Source organism: Sus scrofa, chromosome 15, assembly GCF_054392235.1.
Source record: "Sus scrofa isolate SSC_HxYL_T2T_F1_AM1 chromosome 15, Sscrofa_HxYL_maternal_Yorkshire_Landrace_v2.0, whole genome shotgun sequence".
Taxonomy (NCBI): domain Eukaryota; kingdom Metazoa; phylum Chordata; class Mammalia; order Artiodactyla; family Suidae; genus Sus; species Sus scrofa.
This window is the reverse complement of record NC_139397.1, coordinates 132,617,260-132,643,526: the sequence shown is the minus strand read 5'-3', so window position 1 is coordinate 132,643,526 and position 26,267 is coordinate 132,617,260. Positions and strand designations below refer to the sequence as shown.

Genomic DNA, 26,267 nt, shown 5'->3' with positions numbered 1-26,267 from the left:
TCTTTTTTTAATCTTTTTGCCATTTCTTGGGCCACTCCATCAGCATATGGAGGTTCCCAGGCTAAGGGTCTAATCGGAGCTGTGGCCACTGGCCTATACCAGAGCCACAGCAATACAGGATCCGAGCCGCGTCTGCAACCTACACCACAGCTCACTGCAACGCCGGATCCTTAACCCACTGAGCAACGGCAGGGATCGAACCCGCAACCTCATGGTTCCTAGTCGGATTCGTCAACCACTGCGCCACAACGGGAACTCCAGTGTTTAGCATTCTTAACTTTATATAAAAGGTACGTAGTGCATGTGGACTGTTGGGCAAGTGAGATTTTTTTTTTAACATACATTCTGTCATTTAATTATCACTGTGACCAAATGACAACAGTGTTATTTATCCCCATCTTATAGATGAGAAACCCAGGGCTTAGAGTTTTTAAACAATTAATTCAGAGTCACGACCAATGAGTCAGAGTGCCAGAATTTGAATTCCTTATCTATCTGAATTCAGAGTCCATGCCTTCCATTGCAGAAAATTCAGAAAACTCCCAAATGGTTTCCAAAATTAACTGATAGTATTTATAGACTCAATACTGGTGGAGATCACCAGCCCTAGCTCCCGCCCATGGTGGCCTATTTCTCGTGCCCCTCTTCCATGTACCTTCATCAGTATAATTCTTCAGCCTGAATGTAGGAGCAACCTGGCTCTGAGCGCCAAGCCCAGAGGGAGTTAGGAGACCGGAGTCTTTGTCCCACCTATTAACCAGCTATGAGATTTAGTGGACGTCTCTTAAAGTCCTTGAACCTGAGTTTCTTCTGTACAAGGGATAGATCTGACTTTAAGGCACAGTCTTGAAGGGCCGTTCCAGGGTCGATGCAGACTGACCTCTTTCTGTGGGCTTGTGTCTGCTGAAATTCTGTGTGACATGGAATAGAGGGGCAAGGAAGCTGATTGTCATCCCGGGAAGGAAGGAGCCTGAAGGCCCAGGATGTGTGAATCATGACCATTTGTCAAACTCTTTAGCTGCCAAGATCTGCTTCACCAGTAAGCAGGTGAGTAGTCATTTCTAATGCCAGGAAGCTTAGAACAAGTCTAGGCCTGGGGAGAGGACCCACGGTCTGACCTTAACATTAGGCTTCAGCCCTAAAGAAAGTCAAAGGTTTGGCTCAGTCTTACCTTCACCCTAATTTTAGGGTGGAGTCATGGAACATTCACCTTGTCAATCATCTATGGAAGGTCTGAGGTTCTGAACAGTGCAAAAAAAAAAAAAAATGTAGCACTAAATAGACCACAAAAGGGACATTTGTTTGTAGTAGGAGAGCTGAAACAGAAGGCTGGCATCCTTTTGTAGGGCCCCAACTGGGAATTTGAGACTCGGATACTTCAGAAGCCCCAGGAGTATTGATTTGGGTGTTACAGATACATTTTAGCGAGTGGGCCAGTTTGCAAATATGGAATCCGGGAATAATGAAGCTGGGCTGTAATTGCATCTGTAATCCCCACTGGATGGTTGAAGAAACTGAGGCCCAAGAGCTTCTGCAACTTGTCAGAGGCACACATGGTCGAGCTGGAATTCAAATCCTAATACATTTCAATTCCATAGAAAGGGCAGAGTCTTCCTAGTAGACAGGGAGGTGTGCATATCTAGCCACTTATGTGGTGTGTTCTTGACACTCTGTTTGAAGTTTGAGATTTGCCTCGAATTGTTGCAGCCTGGGGTCCAGAGATCCTGGCTCATTTTTCTGTATTAAGGCTGTGAAGCCAGGTGGCATTGGGAAAGACGGGTGGTGGGTGTAGGACATGGAGAGAGGATCCCACTCCAGAAAGACAGTGACCTTCCACATGTCTAGAGTTTTTCATTTCACCCTGTGTTCTCACATGACTTCGGAACTGATCAAATTGCCTTCTATCTACCCTCGAAGGGCTTTTTACAATGTCAGCTAATGAGTTAGCGTCAGTGGGATCTCTCAGACCGGGGCCCAGATGGCCTGACTCTTTTCCCATAATCTGTTTCTGATATTCCCTGAGCTGGTGCAGTGAACTCACCCATGTCCTTCAGCACTACCTGCAGTGACAAAGCCGGTGGCTCTGGGCCAGACAGTGACTCACAGGAAGTGATCACAGAGGCACAAAGTCGCTCAAGGAATCCATTCCAAGGATTGTATTTTTACCTCCTTGAAAGACAGAGGAGAGAGAGGGAGGATCTGGCATCCTGTTCCCGGAAAGTGGGCCTCAGGGCCAATAAGTAGGAGATAAATGCTTTACCGAGTCAGCCACTCACAATTCATCGAGGATGGCTTGGAAAGATTTTCTTCCCAGGCAACACACAGCATCCCCCTTCCCTTTTTGTGAGTTGCCTTAGTCAATCTTGCTGATATTGGAAGTTCCTGAGAAGATGCGAGTTCTTCCCTGTATATATCACGTGATCTAGGTTTCCTGAAACTTTTTTTTTATTAGGGCCACACTCACGGCGTATGGAGATTCCCAGGCTAGGGGTCAAATCAGGAATCGGAGCTGTAGCTGCAGGCCTACACCACGGCCACAGTAACGCCAGATCCGAACTCCATCTGTGATCTACACCACAGCTCACAGCAACGCCAGGTCTTTAACCCACTGAGGGAGGCCAGGGATCAAACCTGCGTCCTCCTGGATGCCAGTCAGATTCGTTTTCCACTGAGCCACGATGGGAACTCCTAGAACTTCTTCTTTCTTTTGCTATCTTAAAGTGATCTTACCACTACGCCTGTGTTTGTTTGTTTGTTTATTTATTTTAATTAACTTATAGTTGATTTAGTGTTGTGCCAATTTCTGCCATACTGCAAAGTGACTAAGTCATCCATATCCATATATATATATCTATACCTATATGTATACACACACACACACACATTCCTTTTCTTATATTATCTTCCATCATGGTCTATCCTAAGAGATTGGGCATAGTTCTCTATGCTGTACAGTAGGACCTCATTGCTTATCCATTCTAAATGTCATAGTTTGCATCTACTAACACAAACGCCTTGTCCATCCCACTCCCTTCCCCTCCCCCTTGGCAACCACAAGTCTTTTCTCTATTCTGGCTACATGTACTGTGTTTAAAAAGCAAACTCTGCTTAAATGTCGCATACGATAGCTTATTCTGTTAGCAGAGGACATCCTTTTCCGTCGGGCTAATGCATATTTGTTTTGCACCAGCAATATACAATGCACTCTATTCTTTGCTGTCTCTTTTAGGAGATAATTTTGGCCAAACAGTCTGTATCTAAAGAACCCCTGTACTGCCTGAAAGGGAATGAGAATTAACTGAATTGACGCTCACTTATCTTTTTTTCTTCACTTAAAAAAAAAAAATCTGTGTTTGTATGTGTGATATCAGAGACTGAAAACATACACAAACATGTATGTATAAAGGACAGCTGCAATCCTGCTGCATAGCACTGGGAACTATATATCTAGTCACTTACGATGGAGCATGATAATGTGAGAAAAAAGAATGTATATATGTGTGTGAGACTGGGTCACCTTGCTGTACAGTAGAAAACTGACAGAACACTGTAAACCAGCTATAAGGGAAAAAAATAAAAATCATTAAAAAAAGAACAACTGCAAAATGGCTGCTCCTGTAAGCACCACCCAGGGTAAGAGATAACTATCGCCAGGCCCATCTATCCCACCCCTGATTGTATCTAGACTTTTCTGATAGTCATTTCCTTGCTTCTTTTTTTATAGCTTTATCTCCTATGTATGCACCTGAAAATGTACGTTAGTGTTGCCTGCTTTCGAACTTTATGTACATAGGATCAAATTGTGTATTTTTGACTTTGTGAGCTCCTTCCAGGTTGGTGCATATAGACGGTGGTTCTTGCTGCTTTATAATATTTTTCCTTTGGTTCATCCATTCTTCTGTTGGCGGACTTTGGGGTGGTTTCCAGTTTGACGCTATTACATGTGATTTAGGTTTGAAAGACAGCACGAAGGGGAAATTGTTCATCCTTCAGCCATACCGGCCTCCTCCAGGTCCTCACTGTCTCAGGGCCTTTGTACTTCCTGCCCTCCCTGCCTGGAATGTTCCTTCTCCACTTACCTGTCTGGGAAACTCCCGCAATCGATTCAGGTCTCTGCTTAAAGTCATTTTATCAGAAAGTTCTTCCCTGACCACCCTTTTAAAACAGTACTCTTTGCCCGCACTCTGTCCTTTATTCACTGTATGTTCCTTCAGAGCCCTGATCGCCACCAGACTTAAAAACATATGTGCCTAGGAGTTCCCGTCGTGGTGCAGTGGTTAACGAATCCGACTAGGAACCATAAGGTTGCGGGTTCGGTCCCTGCCCTTGCTCAGTGGGTTAATGATCCGGCGTTGCCGTGAGCTGTGGTGTAGGTTGCAGACGCGGTTCGGATCCTGCGTTGCTGTGGCTCTGGCGTAGGCCTGTGGCCACAGCTCCAATTCGACCCCTAGCCTGGGAACCTCCATATGCCGCGGGAGCAGCCCAAGAAATAGCAAAAAGACAAAAAAAAAAAAAAAAAAAAAAAAAGTATGTGCCTATTGACTGCTTCCTCTGGGAGATTACAAGCCCCGCTTTCATAAATTTAACCTGCTCAATGTTAAGGGTTTGTCTATGAGTGTAGAGAGTGGGATTCCAGCCTCATTTCTATCATTTAGATTCCTATGAAGTTAGGGAATTACGGTTCATTCATTCAGCAAATTGAGCACCTCCTAAGTACCAGGTTCTGTTCTAAGCACTCCAGATATATCACTGAGCAAAAATAAATACAGATGCAGTCCTCAGGGGGCTTTTGTTATAGTGCGGGGAGCACAACAGATAGTAAACGTAATAAGTAAATTAGAAGATCAGTAAGTACATGCGTCCCTTGGTGTCTGCAGGGCATTGGTCCCCCACCCTCCCCCCACCTCCACCAACCGAGGATGCAGATCCCATGGATATGGAGGTAAAGCAGGGGGCAAGGGGGAGAGAGGGCTTGTACTTTTAAATAGGTTGGTCAGGGAGTTCCCGTCGTGGCTCAGCAGAAACGACTCCGACTAGAAACCATGAGGTTGCGGGTTTGATCCCTTGCCTTGCTCAGTGGGTTAAGGATCTCGCGTTGCTGTGAGCTGTGGTGTGGGTCGCAGACGCAGCTCGGATCTGGCATTGCTGTGGCTCTGGCGTAGGCCAGCGGCTACAGCTTTGATTGGACCCCTAGCTTGGGAACCTCCATATGCCACAGGTGTGGCCCTAGAAAAGACAAAAAGGCAAAAAAAAAAAAAAAAAAAAGGTTGGTCAGAGTCAGCCTCACTGAGGAGAGGATGTTTAAACAGAGATTTGAAGGCGGAGAGGGAGTGAGGCCTGTGGAATATGGGGGAAAGTATTGAAGATGGAAAAATCAGCCAGTGCAAGGGCCCCTGAGATGGCAGAGCCGACTGGTGGGTTCAAGGAACAGCAAAGAGGCCAGAGAGGCTGGGGTGTCATGTGGGGCTTATAGACTAAGTCAAAGGGGAGCCACTGGAGGGTCATAGCGGACAGGTGACATGATCTGACTTACATATTAAAAGGTTGGTTGTTGTGTTAAGAAGAGCATTGGTGGAAGCAAAGGTAGAAAGAGGTGGAAAATAAAAACATTGCAGGAGTTTTGCCTTGGCCCCTTGGCTGAGTGAGGGTGGAGGTGGGTTTTTGTTTAATGTCAGTAGGATTTTCTGGTGGATTAGTTGTTAGGGAATGAGAGAGCCAAGGATGACTTGAAGGGTTTTGTCCTGAGCAATTGGAAGGATGGATTTTGCATCCTCTGGGTGGGGAGACTGCTGGTGGGGAGGTTTAGAGTGAAAGTCAGGGGCTTGGTCCAGCATGTTGAGCTGGGCTCTCCACTAGCCATGCACGTGGACATGGGAAGAAGGCCAGTAGATTCGAGAGTCTGGGACTGGGGAGCATGTCTGAGCTGGGGATACACATATGGATTTGAGAATCTTCCTCAAGAAATGGTACTGAAAGCCATGAGATGGGATGAAGTGACCAGGAGTGAGCATAAACAGAGAAGAGCTCAAGGGCTGAGTCTCATCTTCCTGAGCCCCAGCGTTTCCTCAGCTGGGAGAAATACAAATCATGCTTCCCCTGCCTACTCTGTAGGCTCCTTGTCTGGTCCATCTTTGAGCCTTTAAGGTGCTTTTTTTTTTTTTTTTTTTTTTTGTCTTTTTGCTATTTCTTGGGCCGCTCCTGCGGCATATGGAGGTTCCCAGGCTAGGGGTCAAATTGGAGTTGTAGCCACCGGCCTACGCCAGAGCCATAGCAACGCGGGATCCGAGCCGCGTCTGCTACCTACACTACAGCTCATGGCAACTCCGGATCCTTAACCCACTGAGCAAGGGCAGGGACCGAACCTGCAACCTCATGGTTCCTAGTCAGATTCGTTAAGCACTGTGCCACGACGGGGAACTCCTAACGTGCTTTTTAAAGCAGTGAATGAAACGCGTGATCCCACTATTTCAGCCACCGGGCGATGGGAGCATGTCAGGGAGCAGTACCCCAAAATGGTATCTGGTGGTTTTCTTCCTGAATGTTGGGGAGGTTGATACCTCTGGGGTTGAAGGAGTCATGGGCTTAGGTGGTTAAACAATGAGAAAAGCTCCAGAATCTAAGAAAGATGTTTAGACTTGGGGCTAAATAGTATTTAAACATTGGATTAACTTAGTAAGAGAAAGCAGCCAGAGTATCTGTCTTGGGAACAGTGAAGGAAGGAACGAGGGAGAAAGGGGAGGGAGGAAGGAGGGAAGAGAGGAAGGAGGAATGGGGAAGGGATGAAGGAGAGAAGGAAGAAGGGGCAAGGTGGAAGGAGAGAAGGAAGGAGAGAGGGAGAGAGAAGAAAGGAGAGAGAGACAGAATAGAGGAGGGAGGGAAGGAGGGAGGGAGGAAAAGGAGGGGAGGGTAAAGAGCTTCCTTCAGCAGGAAGTTGCCACAGAGGGAGGAAGGGGAAGCCAGAGGCAAAAAGGCAGGCCTTGGAGTTCCCGTCGTCGAGGCTCAGCGGTTAGCAAACCCAACTAGCATCCATGAGGACGCGGGTTCGATCCCTGGCTTCCCTCAGTGGGTTAAGGATCTGGTGTTGTCGTGAGCTGTGGTGTAGGTCGCAGACACAGCTCGGATCTGGTGTGGCTGTGGCTATGGCTGTGGTGTAGGCTGGCAGCTGCAGCTCTGATTTGACCCCTTGCCTGGGAACCTCCATACGCCACATGTGCGGTCCTAAAAAGAAAAAAGAAAAAAAAAGGCAGGCCAGTTCCTAGAAGGGAATCAGATAAGGAGGCCATAGGCCATCAAGGGGGATTGTTTTTTGAGACCTTTGTTTGCTGTTTACTGGAGATTTTGTCTCTTCACTGTCTTCAGAGCTTGAGTCAGGGACTAGTGAGGGCTAACACCCAGCCTGTCTATGGGGAGAGCAGTAAAGTCAGTGGGGTACCTGGCCTCAGCGCCCTGCCTGTGTGTGCCATATTTATGGGGCTTTGCAGAAGCTTTTGTCTGGGGTCCCTGCTGGTAGTCCCCTGTGAACCGCTTTAATACCAAGCCTAGTCCCCAAGCACGGAGTCCAGAGTTTCTAACCTTGAGTGGATGGTGCTGTAGCTTTTAGCTCTAGGTGGTGTTAAAAAATAAAGACTCTGAAGCGATTTGGTCTCGAGCCCCAGCTGGGATCAGGGGTGGAATCTTTTACTACCATTCATGAGTAAAAGCAGCCTCTGCCTCACCTCATGTGTAACTTCGGAGTCACCTCTCAAATGCCCGAGGTTAATAAAATATTTACCATCAGCAGATGGTGGCCAGGGGTGAAACGGCCCCTCTTACTTTCCTCAGAACCTTTTAGGATCATTATATGGGGGGAGGGAGGAAAAGTGAAGCTCTGGTTCAGTGCCCTCTTCCCCCTGCCTTCTGTCCTCCCATGGCTCTGGCCCAGACACCAGGGCCTTTGCACCAAGTCTCTTTATACAAGCCCTATAGTCGGTCCTTCACAGTCTCAGTTGCACAGAGGTTCCTAAGCTGCTTCTTTACTTATTCACTTCAGCCTTTTCTTTGCTCTGGTTTCTCCACTCTAAGGGTTCAAAGTTTTATTTTATTTTATTTTATTTTTATTATTATTGTTCTGTCTTTTTAGGGCCGTACCTGTGTCATATGGAGGGTCCCAGGCTAGGGGTGGAATCAGGGCTGTAGGTGCTGGCTTATACCACAGCCACAGCAACGTGGGATCCGAGCCTCATCTACAACCTACTCTGCAGCTCATTGGCAATGCCAGATCCTTAAACCGCTGATCGAGGCCAGGGATGGAACCTGCATCCTCATGGATGCTAGTCAGATTCGTTTCTGCTGAGCCATGACAGGAACTCTTAAGAGTTCAAAGTTTTAAACAAAGTGGATGTTGCCTTGACTGGGTGATGGAGCAGGACAAAGGGAATGGGACCCCAGTGCCGAAGCACAGATCCTGGGGGCCAGGCTGGTCTGACGGGGCCTTCCCAACGAGGTCACACCCTCACTCACTTTCACCTTGACCCGTGTTTTGGTGAAATTATTAACTTAGTGGTTTATTTAGCAATCAACCCCACCTTGTCTGTGCCCCGAAGAAACCTGACTCGTGACCCCAAGGTATAAGAAGAAGGTGAGGGAGGCAGTGGTGTGGAGGGGGAGGTTCCCTGTAGAGGAGAGCAGCGGAGATCAGAGATCCCAAGCTTGGGAGGGCAGCTGGAGCTTGGGAACATCACCCCGGGCTAGAGTCATTTGCCACCTAGAGTCATTTGTCACCTAGAGCCAGAGGCCCTTAGTTCTCCCCAGTCTCATTGTCCCTGGGGCATCAGTGACTAGGCAGAGTTTGAGGCTCATGGGTCCACAGGGGAGCATTGCTCCTAATTAGGGCAGGGCTGGGTGTGGGAGGAGCAGGGGAGGCAACACCTGTCTGGAGACGTGAGCTTCCTGCTGAGCTGCATTCAGGTTTGTAGGTTAAGGATGAGTGGCTACTGTTTGACATTGGCTAGAGTCATGTGAGCACTTGTGTGTGTGTGTGTGTGTGTGTGTGTGTGTGTGTGTGTACATGTGGGGTGGGGAGAAGAGAGGAGACAGAGATATTGATTGATTGATGATTGATTGATTGTGAGAGGGTAAGAGCGGCTGGCCAGGGATGCTGCTGTCATAATCTCAGAGCAAGTAAAGAAATGGTGGTTCATCAAGCAGGAAGCAGCTAGCTTCTTCATGGTCAAATGTTGTTTATCTCCAACTATTCAGGTAGATCCTGGCTAATGTCTAAACCTCCTACCTTGGAAGGAGGAAGTTTTGATCAGTTATATTTGGGATTTCCTTCAGCACATCGGAGTCACTGCTCAGGTGGCTCCTTTCAAGTACTTTTCTTTTCTTTTTTTTTTTTTTCAAGTACTTTTAAAGCAGCTACTCTGTTCCCCTCTCTGCCAGGTGATGTGGGATGTGGAATAAATACTGGGTACCATCCCTGCCTTAGAGGAATGTGTGAACTTGTTGAAGAGACAAGACTTCTACAAGTGAAACAAATTGGGAAAAATAAAAGACTGGTCTTGGGACCATACCGGGTTTCAGGACCTGAGAGGAACAAGTATTGTGGCGTAAGCAGCTATGACTGCAGCTCCTGGTGAAAGCTGTGAACTGGGGGTGGACGGTGGGGTGGGGTGGGGCTGGATGCCTTGAGGAGAAGCCCCAGGGGAATTTGCCAGTTTGTATGGGGAACGTGTCACATGGGTAGTTGTTATCCGAGCTGCTGTGGGGAGGGGGGTGCACCCGCATCACCGCACTTGGATGGTAAGTCTTATGACTGTGGCTGCTTAGAGACGCCCCAGCGGGGATCTCGTGCTGGAGGGATGGTCAGCTGGCTGCCTCCCCAGGGGGAAGTCAGAACAACAACTCAGTCTCCATCCTGCCTATGACGTGGGATAACATCACCCACCCTTCTGACCTCAGAAGGTTGTACAGCAGGAGGGGATGGAAGCGGGAAGCCCCCAGGTAAGGCCCTGTGTGGTTTATCACGGGCTGCAAAATCTATTTAGGCAAAAAGAAGCTCAATACCCTTCATATTCTAACATGTTCCAGTGTCACCTGCTCTTGGGAATTCCTCTCTGTCCCAGCGTGCTCACATTCTGACATGCTCCAGGCTCACCTGCTCTTGGGAATTCCTCTTTGTCCCAGCGTGCTCTCATCTGCTCTCACACCCTTCCTTCCACCCCTGCTCCTTGTCAGCCATTCCCCTGAGGTCTTTCCTCACTCCCTGTTTGTTCCCAGACCCTTCCTCTGATCCCACACCTTCTGCGGTGATGGAAATGCATGAACATTTTCCCCAAGTCTAGATCTCCAGCCCTGTCCTCGTGCCTCAGCCCAGACCCTGACCACCCTCTGAACGACCTGCAGGTGCACAGGTGAGCCGTGGCTTCTTCTGCACTGTCCTAGGTTAAGGCATCACCCTCACACGGTCAGCACTCACTCCTCTGCTCACACCTCCGTGCTTCCTGTCACCCGGGCTGCCATGTCCCCTCTCAGATGCTGCAGGAACCCATCCTCTCATTGCCGGTCCCACCGATGTTCCCCTAGCCCACACTTTCCTGCACTCTTACCCCAATGGATATTTCAAAACATTTAGAATTGCAGATGTACTTATTAAGCAACAGAACCACCTTTCCTAAGCCCCAAGGAAATCTTCCAGTAACGCTAACAAATAAGATTTAAACAGAGCAGCTGTTCTGATTGTGGTTGGTTTTCGGGCTTCTTTCTCTCTCTGCCAGGACAGCCCTGCCCACGCCTCTCCCCCGGTACTAGGAACTCAAAGCACGTGGCATGAAAGCCACACCTACCCTTTGTGACGGTTGATTGTGACAGCCTCCTAAGCCATCTCTCTGTTCCTTTTTCATCCAGAGTTATTTCTGTAAAGCCCAGACCTGACAGGCTCAAAACCCCCTTGGTAATTTGTCATCATTCACAGGAGAATCCTCACTCAATCTGACCCCAAGTCACCTTTTTCCCACTTCCCTCATTTCCCTCCCCCAGGGCCTGTGTGGCTAGCTCTGCACTGACACATGGAATTCCCCAACCCTGCGGGCACTTTAAACCTCCATACGCTGTTGGTGCTGTTCCCTCTGCCGGGGACACCTTTCCCCCTGCTTCTCTTCCCGGAGAAAGGCTGTCTGCTCCTCAGGTCTGAGTTAGATGTTGTCCTCTCCCTGAAACCTTTCCTGAACTGTCTTCTCAACACACACAAGGTCTCACTCCGTCTCTGTTCCTACAATTTTCTGTTTGGACTTAAAAAAATTTACCTTACCTCCTTGCATTGTTGTCACACTAAAGGCAGGGAAAATGTCCTATTCATCTTTAAATCCCTAAAGCACCCAGCCCAGTACCCAGCATACAGTTGTTGAATAAACAAACAACTGAATGAATGAATGAAGAGAGTTTTTGCTGTGGCTTAGTAGGTTAAGAATCTGACTGTCACGCTTCAGGTCGCTGCAGAGGTTCAGGTTTGATCCCTGGCTCGGGGCAGTGGGTTAAAGGACTTAATGTTGCTGCAACTGCAGTGTAGACTGCAGCTGTGGCTCAGATTCACTTCCTGGCCTGGGAATTTCCATATGCCACAGGTGCGGCCATTAAAAGAAAGAATGAATGAATTTGACATGCTTATTAAAGTCCGAATGGGCACTAAGGTGTCATTTGCCTCCCCTTTCATTGGCTCGTCATCATTCTTCAGAGAAGCTGGCAGCGGATCCCTCTGTGTTTCAGCCTTGTGGTGTCCCGCAGCTAAGGGAAAATGGGACAGTTCTGAGAACACTGTGGCTGAGCTGTGCCTGGTTCCCTAAGTTGCTCCTCTCTCCATAGTTCTCATCTCTCTGATCGCTCTGTCCAGTCCCAGACCCTACGCTTCTAACCTGAAGCCAGAGGGATTTTAGGGACACCCTTTAGCATCCATATGGTCAGCTGGCCCCCTGCTGGCCTTGGTTCCAAGCTCCCATCTCCTCTTTGCCCCTGTTTGTACAACGGGGACCTGGTTCATTCCCCCAAGCCTGACCTGTACCCCATCAAGTGCTGGATCCCCTCCTTGCTGGGAGGGTTCCTGCTGCTGAACCCCAATTTGGTGACTGGGACTTTGCTTCTTGTTTCAAGATCTCCTTAGGGCCAAGTTCTAAGTATTTCATGTTTGTTTAAATCTTAACATTAACCGTTAGCCCAGCTGTCAGTTACTCACATCCATCCTTCCCAGGTACTGTCTGCTTATCTGGTGTCCCATCTCTCCCTTGCCATTCCCTCATGTTGCACCTGCAGATGTGTGTGCCACCCCGTGGGCTTGGGGCATTCTAGCGCTGCCTCAGACAACGGCGTCACTCCACCATCCAGGTGAAAAGCCCGAGAGCGTCTACTTTCTCCTGGATAATGTACTTCTCTTCAGTGGCACAGCATCATTCTACTCCTGATACCTGTCAGGTCTCAACGGAGTTGCCTCAATTGCATCTTAATGAATCCCTCAAGTCTACTCTTCACCCCTCTTTAGGATTCTCCGTACTTTAGCCAGCAAGATCTTTAAAGATGTAATACTATTTTTTTTTTTTTTTATTTTGGCTCCATCTATGGCTTGCAGAAGATCCCGAACCAGGGATCAAACCTGAGACACAGCAGTTTCCTGAGCCACAGTAGTGACAACACCAGATTCTTAACCACTAGGCCACCGGGGGAATCCTGATGTAGTACTGTTTGTATCACCCATCGCAGTCCTGCTTAAAACCTTTCCACATCTTACTTTGCCCTTAGGGATACAGACCACATTTTTAAAGGATGTTAGAAAATACGGCCTGCAAAGCTATGGGTATCTGGCCCCAGCTGCCTCCTCAGTTTCTCTTTCACTCTATCCAATGCCCCCCTTCTTCTTGCACATGCCCCCTGCTTCCTCCTACTCCAGGGCCTTTGAATGTGCTGTTTCCTCTGTTTGGAACTCTGTTCTTCTCTTGCAACTTAAAGCCGAAACATCCCTTTTACGCAACGCTTATCTGATGCCCACCCCCACCCCCACTAGCTCTCAACTCCCCGTTTATAGCACTTATCACAGCTTTTATTCTTACAGTCACATGGTCATTCATCAGTGTATTTCCATCCTTAGACTCTAGTGAGGTCCAAGGACAGGGGCCACCTCTGTGTTGCTCACAATGTTATTGAGCCCTGTGATGAACACGGAATTGGTGATTCATCTAATCAAGATAACACTGATTAGATGAAGGGTTTAGCCCCAGCATGAGCCCACCTGTCCAGTCCCACAGAAGTTACCTGGGTCTCTGGAAGCAGGTCCTGGGTATGACCCTCTGCCATGCAGCTCCTCCCTAAGGCCAGGCACAGATACTGTCTCATAAATGGCAAGTCGGGAAACCAAAGTACAGTATAGCACGTGGCTCTTGAAATCCTCTCAACATCCCACATTGTAAAGTATTTGGATATGTGAATTTATTACTTAATTTTCTCGTAAGAAATTTAATGGCTCCTACATACCATTGAACTCGAAATTTATCTATTTCCTTGAATTTGGAGCTAGTAAAAAGTTCATCTCTGCCTGTTGTTTTCTTCTTTTAATCACATGGGGATTGTATTCCCGATTGGATTTTCTTTTTTTTTTTTGTCCTAGCTGCTGGGATACTCAGTGCTAAATTTCATGTTTAACATAGTAAAATTACCTCTGCCAAGGTATTCTGTTATATATGTGCTCTGTTGTTTTTATTTATTTATTTATTTTTATTTATTTATTTTTTTGGTCTTTTTTTGCCTTTTTTAGGGCTGCTCCCGCGGCATATGGAGGTTCCCAGGCTAGGGGTTGAATCAGAGCTATAGCCGCCGGCCTATGCCAGAGCCACAGCAATGTGGCATCCAAGCCGCGTCTGCAACCTACACCACAGCTCACAGCAACATGGGATCCTTAACCCACTGAGCAAGGTCAGGGATTGAACCCGTGTCCTCATGGTTCCTGGTCGGATTCATCAACCACTGCGCCACGACGGGAACTCCTGTTTTTAAAGCGATTTTTTTTCTTGTTCTGTTGTGTTATGCTTAATTGTTAAAGACAGTTCAGCGTCTTTTGTTAGGAGTATATATATTATATGCTACATCACGTAATATATAATACATTTTAATTTATATTATATATTCCACGCATGTGATATATATATTATATGTAATATGTATTACAAGACCCTCATATCCCCCGCCTTTTATACCGTAGTGATAGCAATCCGTATTCTTCGTTTGGAGCCACTCTGGCGAGGGATGATGAGAAGAACCTGTGGAGCATGCCTCACGATGTGTCCCACACAGAGGCAGATGACGACAGGATCCTGTACAACTTGATCGTCATTCGTAATCAACAGGCCAAAGATTCAGAGGTAAGCACCTTTTGAGATCTTGCTGTGTGCAAGTGACAGTGTCTGGTGAAAAAGAGCAACGACGGAGAAGATCAGCTTGGAAGGAAGAATGGAGGATGAGACGTTTGAAACGTTTGAAACGAAGGGCATCTAATTGTAGCTTGGTACACCTGCTTAATACACGATAAGACTGATGTCTAATTATTGTCTTAATGATACAAATTACAACACTAAGGAAACAGCAAGGCCAAACTGTTAACAGCCTGAAGATACTTTATCATCTTAAATGGCTTAACCAGTGCATCTCTAATCTTTCCAGTTGTTTCGCAAGCCACTGTTAAAGATTCACACTGAAGGTTGGGGGATACTTTGTATTATCCCATTGAATTAATGGGGCCCGAATTCATTTTTTTTTCTGTTTGTGTCTTAAATTGTGCTTATTGATCACACAGTGTATCTGCCATGTTTGAGATGATTTTTGTGATAAGGTTTGAAACTACTCTTAATCGACTCAAAGTTATTGATACGGGAACACTAAATATTGAAAAAGAGATGACTTCATAAATTAAGAGAAAACAGCAAAAGGGATCATGTTCTATTTTTTTTCCTTTATTTCAAAAGTAGTGTTATAGTACTATACATAATACAACATAATATACTATCATGGGTGTTGTTTTTCATCGTATACAACCTAAGTGTTCTAAGTTCTGTGTTCATCTGTTAGTTCTGAGCAGATTCTTATATAAGATATAGGCTTTATGTTTTCCTTTGTATCTTATAGTAATTGAGAAGGATAAGGACATTTAACACCTCAGGCTCTGGCTCTGAAGAAAAGCACCAGAGTATGTGTGCATAAGAGGAGTGCTGTGGGGAAGAGATGTCTGTTCCTTATCTAGGGTTCTTTATTTTTGCTAATTAATTATTGACTATTCCCCCCCCCCCCCCCAAACATGCTTTGGTAGGAGATGATAACCTTTTGTTAGTGCCTGTGTACAGTCCTTTTATTCTGTTGTGGTTTGGATGCCTTTGAGGGGTTGGGGCAGCGGTCACACCTACCTCTGGTCCTTAAGGCCTGGGGCAGGGGGAGGGTTGGCTGGAGTCCTGCAGTGGCTTTGATGAGCGTCCTTTCTTGGGTGTGGCTGCCCTTCCTAAGTATATGGACAGGAATTCAGGCCTGTTTTCCCTTTAATGGAAAGAGCTAGTTCTTACTGTGCTCTATTGGGCTGACCAGTTAGGGTTTCTGCTGTGAGAATGGAACTAGTTCTTCACTTTTCTTCTTCTTTCCATACTCTGCCCAAAGCTGTAATAGCAATGGGGAAATGAGAGATACAATACACCTCTCTTTCCCCTCAGAGCCCTAGGCACCAAATGAAAGGGGCTTGAAATGTGTTTAGACTGAGCCTGGCTGCTCTCTCTGGAGGAGCTCCTGTCTCTCTGCCCAGTTTGTCTTTACGTTTGAAAAGTTTGTAGAGGAGGCAACGTGAGCTGCAAAGCACTCTGAAGAAGCACAGCTTCCAAAGCGGCCCATTGTGTCATTTCTGTGCTGCTCTTGGAGCCGTGTAAAGGGCTTTCCAGAAGGCTTTTACTTTGGGTTGACCAAGAAATGAAATCAGGCTCAACTCTAGAGAAACTCTGCAGCCAAGCCAGGCCATCATGTCACTAACATGAAGCTGTCATGAGGGTGAGTGCACACGAAATGGTGTGAAATATCTCTGTTCACGGTGCATCCTTTTTTCAGGTGTAAAAAAGAAATGTATATATATATTATATATGCCTAGTGTATGTATGTATGTCTATATACACATACACAAAGCATATATAAAATACGTAATATATTTTAAGGTATATATGTATATATATGCGTATATAATATATGCACATCATTAAAATTTTTTCTTATATTTTCTTACAAAAATTTGAAATGCATATAAAAGCATATAGTAATGTATTCATGTATTTATTCATTTCCCCACAGATTGGATTGTACATTGCATATCATTCTGCACCTTGCTTTTTTTTCCCCCTACCGAATAATATATTTTGGACCTATTTCCATATCAACATGCGGAGATTTACCTTATTGTTTTTGGCACTCGCTCATGCAGGTCTTCACTTACATGGATTTCCCATCAAATATCCCATCTGTTGATATTTGGGTTGATGCAGGGTTTTTTGCTGTTAGGAGCAGAAACAGTGTGGCCGTGGATATCCATATATATGTTTTTTTTGGGGAGTAGAATTGCTGGATCAAAGAGTATATGTGTATTATAATGTTGGAATTACCACAGTGCCTCCTTCTTGGAGGAACCCAGGAAAAAGACTTCCAAGTGCAAAACTGGTTAGCCTTGGGAGTTTGTACTCTGAGGAGTGCAGCTGCTAAGCTCCAGCTAGCTGTGTGCCATGCTTAGAATGTGGATCCGGAAGTGCCAGAACTTTGAGTTTTTAAGAGAAGCTAAAAACCCAAATTTACATATGACATCCAGATTTTTTAATGATAGCTCATATTAAAAAAAAATGTGTCAGCTAAACAGAATATGTTTCTGGGCTGCAGATACATGAGAAACATTTACAACAAGGACTATTACCGCTAGTATTATTGTTATTTTGTTCAATATGATTGAAAAATGAACTCACCATGGATTGAGAAGGCAGAGTTAGGAAGCTGGTGGGAATGTTTTCAGTTGAAACAAGTTCCGTATCTGTACATATTGCTTATCTTCTTTATCATGCAAGATAAAGTTGGTACAAATTTTAATAAAAACAGAGGATTTTAGTTTCAAAAGGGAAACAAATTCTACCTACTGAGGAACAAAGAACCCTAGATGTTTTTCCATAATATGGTTTAGAAGCTGTAAGAAAGCATTAAGGAAAACAGAAACATTATGTATTTCCTCGAGTAGCCGTAGCGTGAAAGACCTGGGAATGTCCGTATTTGAAATTCTCCGAAAAGTGAAAAATAGTTTCTAAACAGTATGTGTGTCACCTACATGTCCTTACTAAATCTGGGGCTGGTGGAGGAAGGCTTGCAAATAGAATTAAGGCTAATTTTGCAGTATTGTCCCAAATTGGAAAAAAAAATCAGAAAAGAAGATATATAGGAAAGCAAATAATGAAGCAAAGGGGTGAACTTTAAATTACTTGCAGTGTCAGAAAATGAAGTCACATGAATTAGAATACAATCCCCTGTCATTTTCACAAGGCTTCAAAAACTTGAAGACAGAAGAACTGACGCATTTACAGACCTCCAAGTAGTGGAAAAATGTTGCTCTTGTCTTTGATTTGGTAAAATACTGTATGCTTTGACTAAGAGCTAGTAAACGACCTCAAAATCATGTACTAAATCATTATTCTTATGTTCATTCTCATTAACCTAGTTGTACTTCAGATAATACTCTGTATTCTAGGGAGCTTAATAATGGCTAATGAGATATTATTGCACCTTATTTTCTTATTTTGTATAAATAATTCTAATCATGCTCAATGGTCTCGTCCTCTAAGATATTAATAGTAACGAAATTAGTGCCACACAACTGTTCAACCACTTGATACACACTAAGTCCTCACAGTGTCTGTGAGGTGCGTGCCATTATTATTTGTAATTGAAGCAACCTGTCTGAGTCCACACAGATGAAAGTATGGAGCCAGGATCTCGATCTGGGCTTTGTGAACCCAGAGACATAATGCATAATGAGCACCACGATTGAAATTGTGACGGAGGACTAGTTGTTGTCTGATTCCATCTAGATTTCAAAATGCATGAACAGAACCTGTTCAAAACCCATTTCTGTGACTTTTTAAAACCAATGATGTGAAAGGCATGCGCACATCAGTGGGATGAGAACTGTGTTTGGTCTGGGGATCATGACCACAGTTCAGGAAGTGGTCCCAGTCGTAAGACACCTTCCCCAAATCTCGCATTCCACGGTGAGGACAGCTGGTTAAGGCTCCAAGCCAGGGTTTCGGTGTCATTAACCCCAATGTATTTCATCTTGTTTCTTCCCATCCCTTTGGCACTTTGTTTAGTGTTCCCTGGCTTACATTATTTGGTGGTTCAGTAGTAGTTCTTTTTTTTTTTTAGGTAGGAAATGGATTTATTAACATATGATGCTTGTGAAAGATGCATGCGGGCAGGCAAGAAGGCACTGCCCCCAGGATCCAGTGGGCTGTGCCTCAGTAGTAGTTCTTTGAGGAGTTTGTATATGGCTTCCTGGTTTACAATTTGTTTGCTCTTCCTGTGAGTCAGGGCTGGCAGAGTGTTGCCAGACATTGTAAACTGTTCCTATAAAACATTTAAAATAGCAACAGATGTTCCCAGGGGTTTGTTTGCAGTGTGGATTATACGCTTAGACTGTCACATCCCTGGTTCACAAAGAAAGGACAGAACAGAGTTGACTGTTTGGTGGGAGGACGTGAGGAGCTGGGAGAGAAGGATGAATTGATCCTGCACCAGCCACATCCCTTGAGGCTCTTGGGACGGGCCACTCCAGTCGGGGCTCTGCACTGCTCTGTCTTAGCCCATTTCTGTGCACTGCACGAAGCACCCCCCGACTTCTCTACAAGTGGGTGAACACTGGCTACTGTTGGCGATAGGACTGCAAGTTTTACACCCAGTGTGAAGGAGCAGAATAACAGTGGGAAATTGAAGCAATTCCCCAGATAATTCCAGGCTTCTCAAAAGGCCTTTTTGTTTGGAGCCCAGATGATCTGGATTGTTGAATGCCGCCATTCTTTCCTTGATTGTGCTAATATCTGTTTGGGTTAGAGGGGGAGAGAATAAAAACGCTCATTAGGATCTGAAAGTCAAGCCGTCATACCCTCTGGGTTCTAGACAATAATATATCTTGAGGATTATGCTGGGTGCTGAGCCATGGCACACTGCTTCATGCATGTGCTCCAGACCCCAAACCGAAGCCTCACAGTGACCCTGTAATGGAGGTGTTTTGACACATAAGATTAGAGACTTTCGGTCATCTGCCCAAGGTGTTGCAGTTGGGGGATTGGGATCTGAGTTCAGTTTGTATGACCCGGGAGGCTGTGTGACTACAAACACTGCCCCCCTCTCTCTACTGAGCTTAGAAAGAGCCTCAGTGGAATCTTTTTGGTCAAAGACCAAGTTACCAAATGGATATTGACTTTCTGCCAAGTAGCTGCTCTGGTGTGCGTTTTTGTCAACCATTTCTCACCCTGCACCAATAGAATCACAGAGTGGACAACTTTGGTGTTTGTTCAGCATCAACCTTTGCTGGCCACTGCATGCAACATCCTGCAGGCACTGCTGTTTTGGGAATTTTTAACACCCTGGGCACCACTCTGGGTTCAAAAGTCCACTCGACTCCACCAGAAGATATTGTTTGTTTGTGATAGTCTTTTCTATTCTTTGCAGACCCTTCACTTTAAAAAAAAAAATCTAAGCTTTTTGGATATTACCATTAAGGTAATTGATGTTTCTTACTAAGTAGGTAGCATGTCAAAGCTCTATGTAAACCCACAGAATTAAGACAACAGATGTTAGACAGCAATGTAGGCAAGGGGAAAATAATTATATTCAGTGGGATGAGAGGTGGTGAAAACATGCATTTTGGTATTAGACAGTTGGAGAGCAGAGTCATACCTTTGCCATGTCCTAAGATGATACCGAGTAGTTTTGGGGGTGGTCATACTATTTATTGTCTTTTTTGGGACACAGCCACAAGGTCTTACCTAAGAGGAAAGGGGTGGTGCTAACATCAGGTACATCAGGCCAATGATATAAACTGGGACTGCCCTAGACAAGCTGGGATCCCTGATCACCTATTTTTAAAATTGTGCTCAAATGTAAATAACACGAAATTTGCCACTTCAACCACATTTAAGTGTCAGTTCCGTGGCATGAAGTACATTCACATTGCTGGTCAGCCATCACCACTATCCATCTCCAGGACTTTTCATCTTCCCAGTTTAAAACTTCAAACTTTCATTAAACAGTAACTCCCTATTATCTCTCCCCCAAGCCCCTGAAAACCATTTTTCTACTTTCTGTCTCCACGAGTTACGTTACTTTGGGTACGTCATATTAATGGAATCATACAATATTTGTCTTCCTATGACAAACTCACTTTATTTAGTATAATGTCTTCAAGATTTGTCCGCGTTGCAGCCTGTGTTAGCATTTCCTTCCTTTTTGAAGCTGAATGGTATTCTGTTGTATGTATAAACTGCATTTTGTTTATTCATCCTCTGTCAGCAGGCCCTTGGGTTACTTCCAGCTTTTAGCTAATGTGAGCAGTGTCGCTATGGTGTACACATATTCGTTTGGGTGCCTGATTTAAATAACTTATAGGAATGTTGCTGCTGAGGCACAGTGAATTCAGGATCTGGCATTGCCACGGCTGTGGCACAGGTTGCAGCTGCAGCTCGGATTCGATTCCTGGCCTGGGAACTTTCATGTGCTGTGTGTGCAGCCATAAAAAAACAAACAAACAAAAAATAAATACATACGTTTGGGTCTATACCCAGAAGTGGAATTGCTGGATCGTATGGTAATTCTGTGTTTAGTTTTTTGAGGAACCATCCGGTGTTCCACAAGGTCTGCACCATTTTACATTCCCATCAGCAGCGCACGAGAGTTCTAATGTTACCCACATCCTCACCAACACTTGTTATTAAGATCACCTTTCTTAACCTCCAAACTGATCAATAAAACAGCTGAGGACTTCAGATTGATCAGTTTTCACATCCATAGAGAACAGAGACAGGTGAAACTGCGGGCCGGTCACAGCCACCGAGAACCAGCCTTAGGGGTGTAAACTAAGAACAGGCTGATGTCTGGTAGAACCTCCCTGGGAGCTGCTTGTCCATGGAAGGGAAATTGAGAGGACTGAAATCTGGGAGGGGCCTTTCTGTACCTGAATTCTTCTGCTTTTCCAGGCACCTATATACTAAAATGTAATGGCCAGGCCCTGTTTTTTTTAATTTTTTTTAATTTTTTTTTTATTTTTAATGGCTGTGACCATGGCATGTGAAAGTTCCCAGCCGAGAGAGTGAATCCGAGCCACAGCTTCAAGCTCCATTAGCATGTGGAGGTTCCCAGGCTAAGGGCTGAATCAGAGCTGTAGCTGCTGGCCTCTGTCACAGCCACAGCCACACCAGACCTGAGCCTCGTCTGAGACCTACACCACAGCTCACCTCAATGCCAGATCCTTAGCCCACTGAGTGAGGCCAGGGATTGAGTGGGGCCAGGGATGGAACCTGCAACCTCATGGTTCCTAGTTGGATTTGTTTCTCCTGCGCCACAATGGAAACTGTCTTTTTTTTTCCTTTCCTTCTTTTTTTTTTTTTTTTTTTTAAACAACTTTCACAAACTAGTTGGGCCTGAGAAGAAACAGAAACCATAAAGCTCCCTCAAGAGTTGTATGTTTTTTTTAAGTTATGGCTGACTACTGATGCATTGGAAACATCAGGGATTATTAACACCAAGGTAAGCCTCCAGTGACCTACCTCCGTGGTGGCTTTGGTTTTTCCTAGAACAAATGAGATCATCAGAAATACCTGCCCGTCATAGTCAGGATGCCTCCTCCATACATTACCTGGATTTTGGTACAAATTAACTATTTATTTATTGCCTTTTTAGGGCCACACCCGCGGCATATGGAAGTCCCCAGGAAAGGGGTCAAATAGGAGCTGCAGCTGCCAGCCTACATCACAGCCACAGCAATGCAGGATCCAAGCTGTGTCTGCAACCTACACCACAGCTCATGGCAACACTGAATCCTTAACTCATTGAATGAGGCCAGGGTTTGAACCCAAGTCCTCACGGATACTAGTCGGGTTTGTTACCGCTGAGTCAAGATGGGAACTCCTAGATGAGCTGTTCATTAAAAGGAAAGTGAGAGAAAAACCCAAAGAGGGTTTCTCCTCTTGATAGTGTCCAGAAAAGGGCTTCTGACCCAGGATTCCATGCTCTTCCCTATGAGGTAAAGGAAAGCTACAAGGTTCTGAGGATTTAGGGCCGAGGGCTGAATGATTTTCTTTGTCCTGTATTTTAAATGTGAGCAGGAATAATCATGTGATAAAACAAATTTATGGCCTAGAACTTTATAGGAAAAAAGTGAATCACTTTTCAACCTATTTCTCTTTCCAGAAAACACCAATGTGTGATTGATTTTTTTCAGTGGTATCTATGCTATTTCACATATAGGATCTATTGCAACGAAAGTTCAAATTCTGCCTGCTGTGTCTAGGTATTAATTCAGTTTATCAAAAATGATGTGTCTAATGTTCAGTCAGCAATTGATGTGAAATGAGTGTTTTTAGTTCTTTGTATCCCTGAAGTCAAATATTTTTTATTCTTAATGTTAATTTACTGTCAACACTGTAGAAGACTTTTTTTCTGTCCTTCTTAGACCTCCTGCCTCTCAACTGTATGTGGGGACTAACTGGTTGATACTGCCATTAAGTTAGACTTTCTGGTTTCATCAAAGTAAGGACCCATTTCCAGTTTCATAACAATTCTTAGGTCAATGTGATGAGCATGTATTTGTGGGAGGCTGTTTGGCTGTTTATGCAAAGCTCATAGGCTTGTGATACTGTGGGTGTGTGCCTTCTGTCCCAGATCTAGTCATTAGCTTTGCAGGGCTCTGAACTTGACTTTTTCAGGGCTCATATATTTATTTGCACTGAGGGAGTATATTAGAGAAACAGCATCAACTGGATGTGTTTCTATCTATATATTTCTATACCTATGTTTATACTCCTTTCTGTTATCCATCTCTATCATGTCTGTCTACATTCCTATCTACCTATCAATTTACTTTTTTTTTTTTTTTTTTAGGGCCACACCCGAGGCCTATGGATGTTCCCAGGCTAGGGGTCGAATTGGAGCTACAGCTGCCAGCCTACACCATAGCCACAGCAACACAGGATCCGAGACACATCTGTGACCTACACCACAGCTCACGGCAACACTGGATTCCTAACCCACTGAGCGAAGCCAGGGATCCAACCCCAGACCTCGTGGTTCCTAGTCGGATTCCCTTCCGTTGAGCCACAACGGGAACTCCCAATTTACATTTTTTAAGAAAGGAATTGGGGGAGTTCTCTGATGGCCTAGCGGGTTGAGGCTCCTGCGTTCTCACCGCTGTGGCTCTGGTTGCTGCTGTGCGGCGTAGGTTCAATCCCTGGCCCAGGAATTCCCACATACTGCCTGTGTGGCAAAAAAGAAAAAAAAAAAAAATACAAAAAAAAAAAAACAAGAGAGAACCTGAAATAAACGTTGCAACTCTCATTTAAAAAAAAAAAAAAAAAAAAAAAAGAAAGGAATTGGGAGTTCCTGTGGTGGCTCAGCAGAAATGAATCCGACCAGTATCCATGAGGACACAGGTTTGATCCTTGGCCTCACTCACTGGGATAAGGATCTGGCATTGCCATGAACTGTATGTAGGCTGCAGGCACAGCTGGGATCTGGCCTTGCTATGGCTGTGGTGTAGTCCAGTAGCTGCAGCTCTGATTCGACCCCTAGCCTGGGAATTTCTATATGCTGTATAAGTGGCCCTAAAAAGCAAAAGAGTAAAATAAAATAATAAAATAAAATAAAATAAAATAAAATAAAATAAAATAAAAGGAATTGGTTCACACAATTGCAGAGGCTTGGTGAATCTAGAATCTAATGGAGAAGGCTAGCATTTAGGCCTGTTCAAATAGTTCGAGTTCAAAGGCAGAATTCCTTCTTGCAGAGAGGGGGTCCATCTTTGTTTTATTAAAGCCTTTGAATGATTAGGTAGGGCCCACCCACATTCTAGAGAATAATCTGCTTTACTCAGAGTGTACTAATTTCAGTTTAATCTCATTCATGAAACACCTTCCTAATTTCAGTATTAACCCCATCCACAAGACACCTTCACAGAAATATCCAGAATAATGTTTGACCAAATAGCTGGGCCCTGAGGCCTAGCCATTGACACATAAAATGAACCATCATAGGGGATTTTACTAACACTAACCAAATTCACAAGAGACTGCCATGTAAACCCAAATGCATGTAACCACTTGATGGATCATAAACTTGATGGGTCCATCCAGCTTCTTCCCAGTAATGAAATATGTAAAGGAAACCACTGACCAGACTTGGAGGTGACTGGGGGCGAGGAAGAGACCAGTGATTGATAGCAGCTAGCAACTATGGAACACTTCCTGTATACCCAGTGCTACTCTAAGTACATTTCATATGCAGTGTTAACTGCTATTGCCCTCCAGATGTGAAAACCTGGTGCCCTCACCTCCAGTGTAAGGAGATTGGTTAGGACACCCTGCCCCTTGATGATGGTAGACAGAGGTTTCTGAGCATCACCCACAAGTGAACTGGATGCACGCAGGGATATGGGAGGGCAGGCAGCAGTATATGGAATCAAAGGAAATCCAGAATAATGTAATATTAGATAAATCTACAACTGAGAGCAAGGGAGCTCTTTTGAATAGAGGCTCACATTGAAGAGGCTAAGCAGAGACCCAGACAGAGCCAGCAGATTAGCAATGGCAGGTCAGATCTCTAGATATTGCAATCTGAGTGAAGCACATAGGTGATTGCAAATAGCATTTAATGCATTGCCCAGGCTCAGCAAGCCCTGCCATCCCATTTTCTTCCACGGAACCTCTTGACTCTTTTCCCAGTCAAATAATGACATCATCTCTGTTGCCCATGGACAGCTACACTTCTCCAATGGAAGGCACGTTTGTTTTCCTGATTTTTTATCTAATAGACAAAGCGGGACCGAGGGCATAGAAACCCTGAGGCTATTGAGCTTTTAGGAGTTGCTGCCTGTACCAACTGTGGCCGCATTTCATAAAGTTATACATTTTCCTCTTGGCCGAGACACAAGAGAGCCCAGGGGAGTGGTTGCCTCTGAGTGGTACCCCTTGTGATCAGAATAGCTCCTTGGCTTCCTCATCAGTCCTTTTGGCCCCATTCACCAGGAATTCTCTTTAAGGTGGAGCAGCCTAAATACTGAATATAAATTACATCAACTCCTCCAGCAATTCTGCTTTTGGCAGTCCATCCTGTGGATACTGTTAAACAAAGGTGTGCATTCTTTGCAGTATTGTTTTGAAAAGTAAATATCTGGAAATTAAAATAGTTGATGAAAGTACTGGTTTAAAAATAATGTAGGATATAGGGAGTTCCTGTTGTGGCTCAGCGGTAAAGAACCCGACTAATATCCAAGAGGATGCATGTGGGTTTGATCCCTGGCCTTGCTCTGTGGGTTAAGGGTCTGGGTTGCTGTGAACTGTGGTGTAGGTTACAGTTGGATCTGGTGTGGCTGTGGCTGTGGCTGTGGCTTAGGCCAGCAGCTGCAGCTCTGATTCAGTCCCTAGCCTGGGAGCTTCCATATGGTGAGAGTGTGGCCCTTAAAAAAAAAAAAAAGTAGGATTTATAGGTACTGGCTTGGAAAGATAGTTACGATCTGTTGCTAAGTGGGTATGTATTATGTTATCCCATTTGTGTAAAATAGCGATAACATTTCTTAGTAGGAAGGTTACTATGCTGTGAACTTTGTATAGCCTTGATGACCCCTGGGGAGTGGAAATGAGTGGAAAGAGGGACATTTTTACTTTCTTTTAATTTTATGGTCTTCTGTACCATTTGAAAGCAATTTTAGACCATATGCATATATTGCTTCATATATATACATTTTAATATAAAACAATTATTTCACAGCACACTTTGTGGTGGCTTATTTGCCTGAGTCTTTCTAAACTGTCTTGTTTTACTGTGGGTGTGTTGGAGAAAGAGAAAGGGGTGGGAGGAGGGTAGGAGGGAGGGGGAGAGAGATTAAGAGAGAAAATGAGAGTTAGTTTAGGAGAGGCTGGAGCATGCTTTGAGGAATCCTGCCAAAGTGGACGGAGGCAGAATGTGCACGAAGTAGATAGTTGGTATTT

General features: G+C 44.9%; 1 protein-coding gene across 2 annotated transcripts in view; it reads left to right on the top strand.

The window, feature by feature from the left end:
• Positions 1-26,267, top strand: part of MREG (melanoregulin) — a 64,752-nt gene that overhangs the window by 5,863 nt on the left and 32,622 nt on the right. For both annotated transcript variants that reach the window (XM_021074953.2, XM_084999129.1), the window contains one exon: positions 14,219-14,378. In XM_021074953.2, coding sequence (XP_020930612.1) covers positions 14,219-14,378 — 160 coding nt within the window. The remainder of the gene's footprint in view (positions 1-14,218; positions 14,379-26,267) is intronic.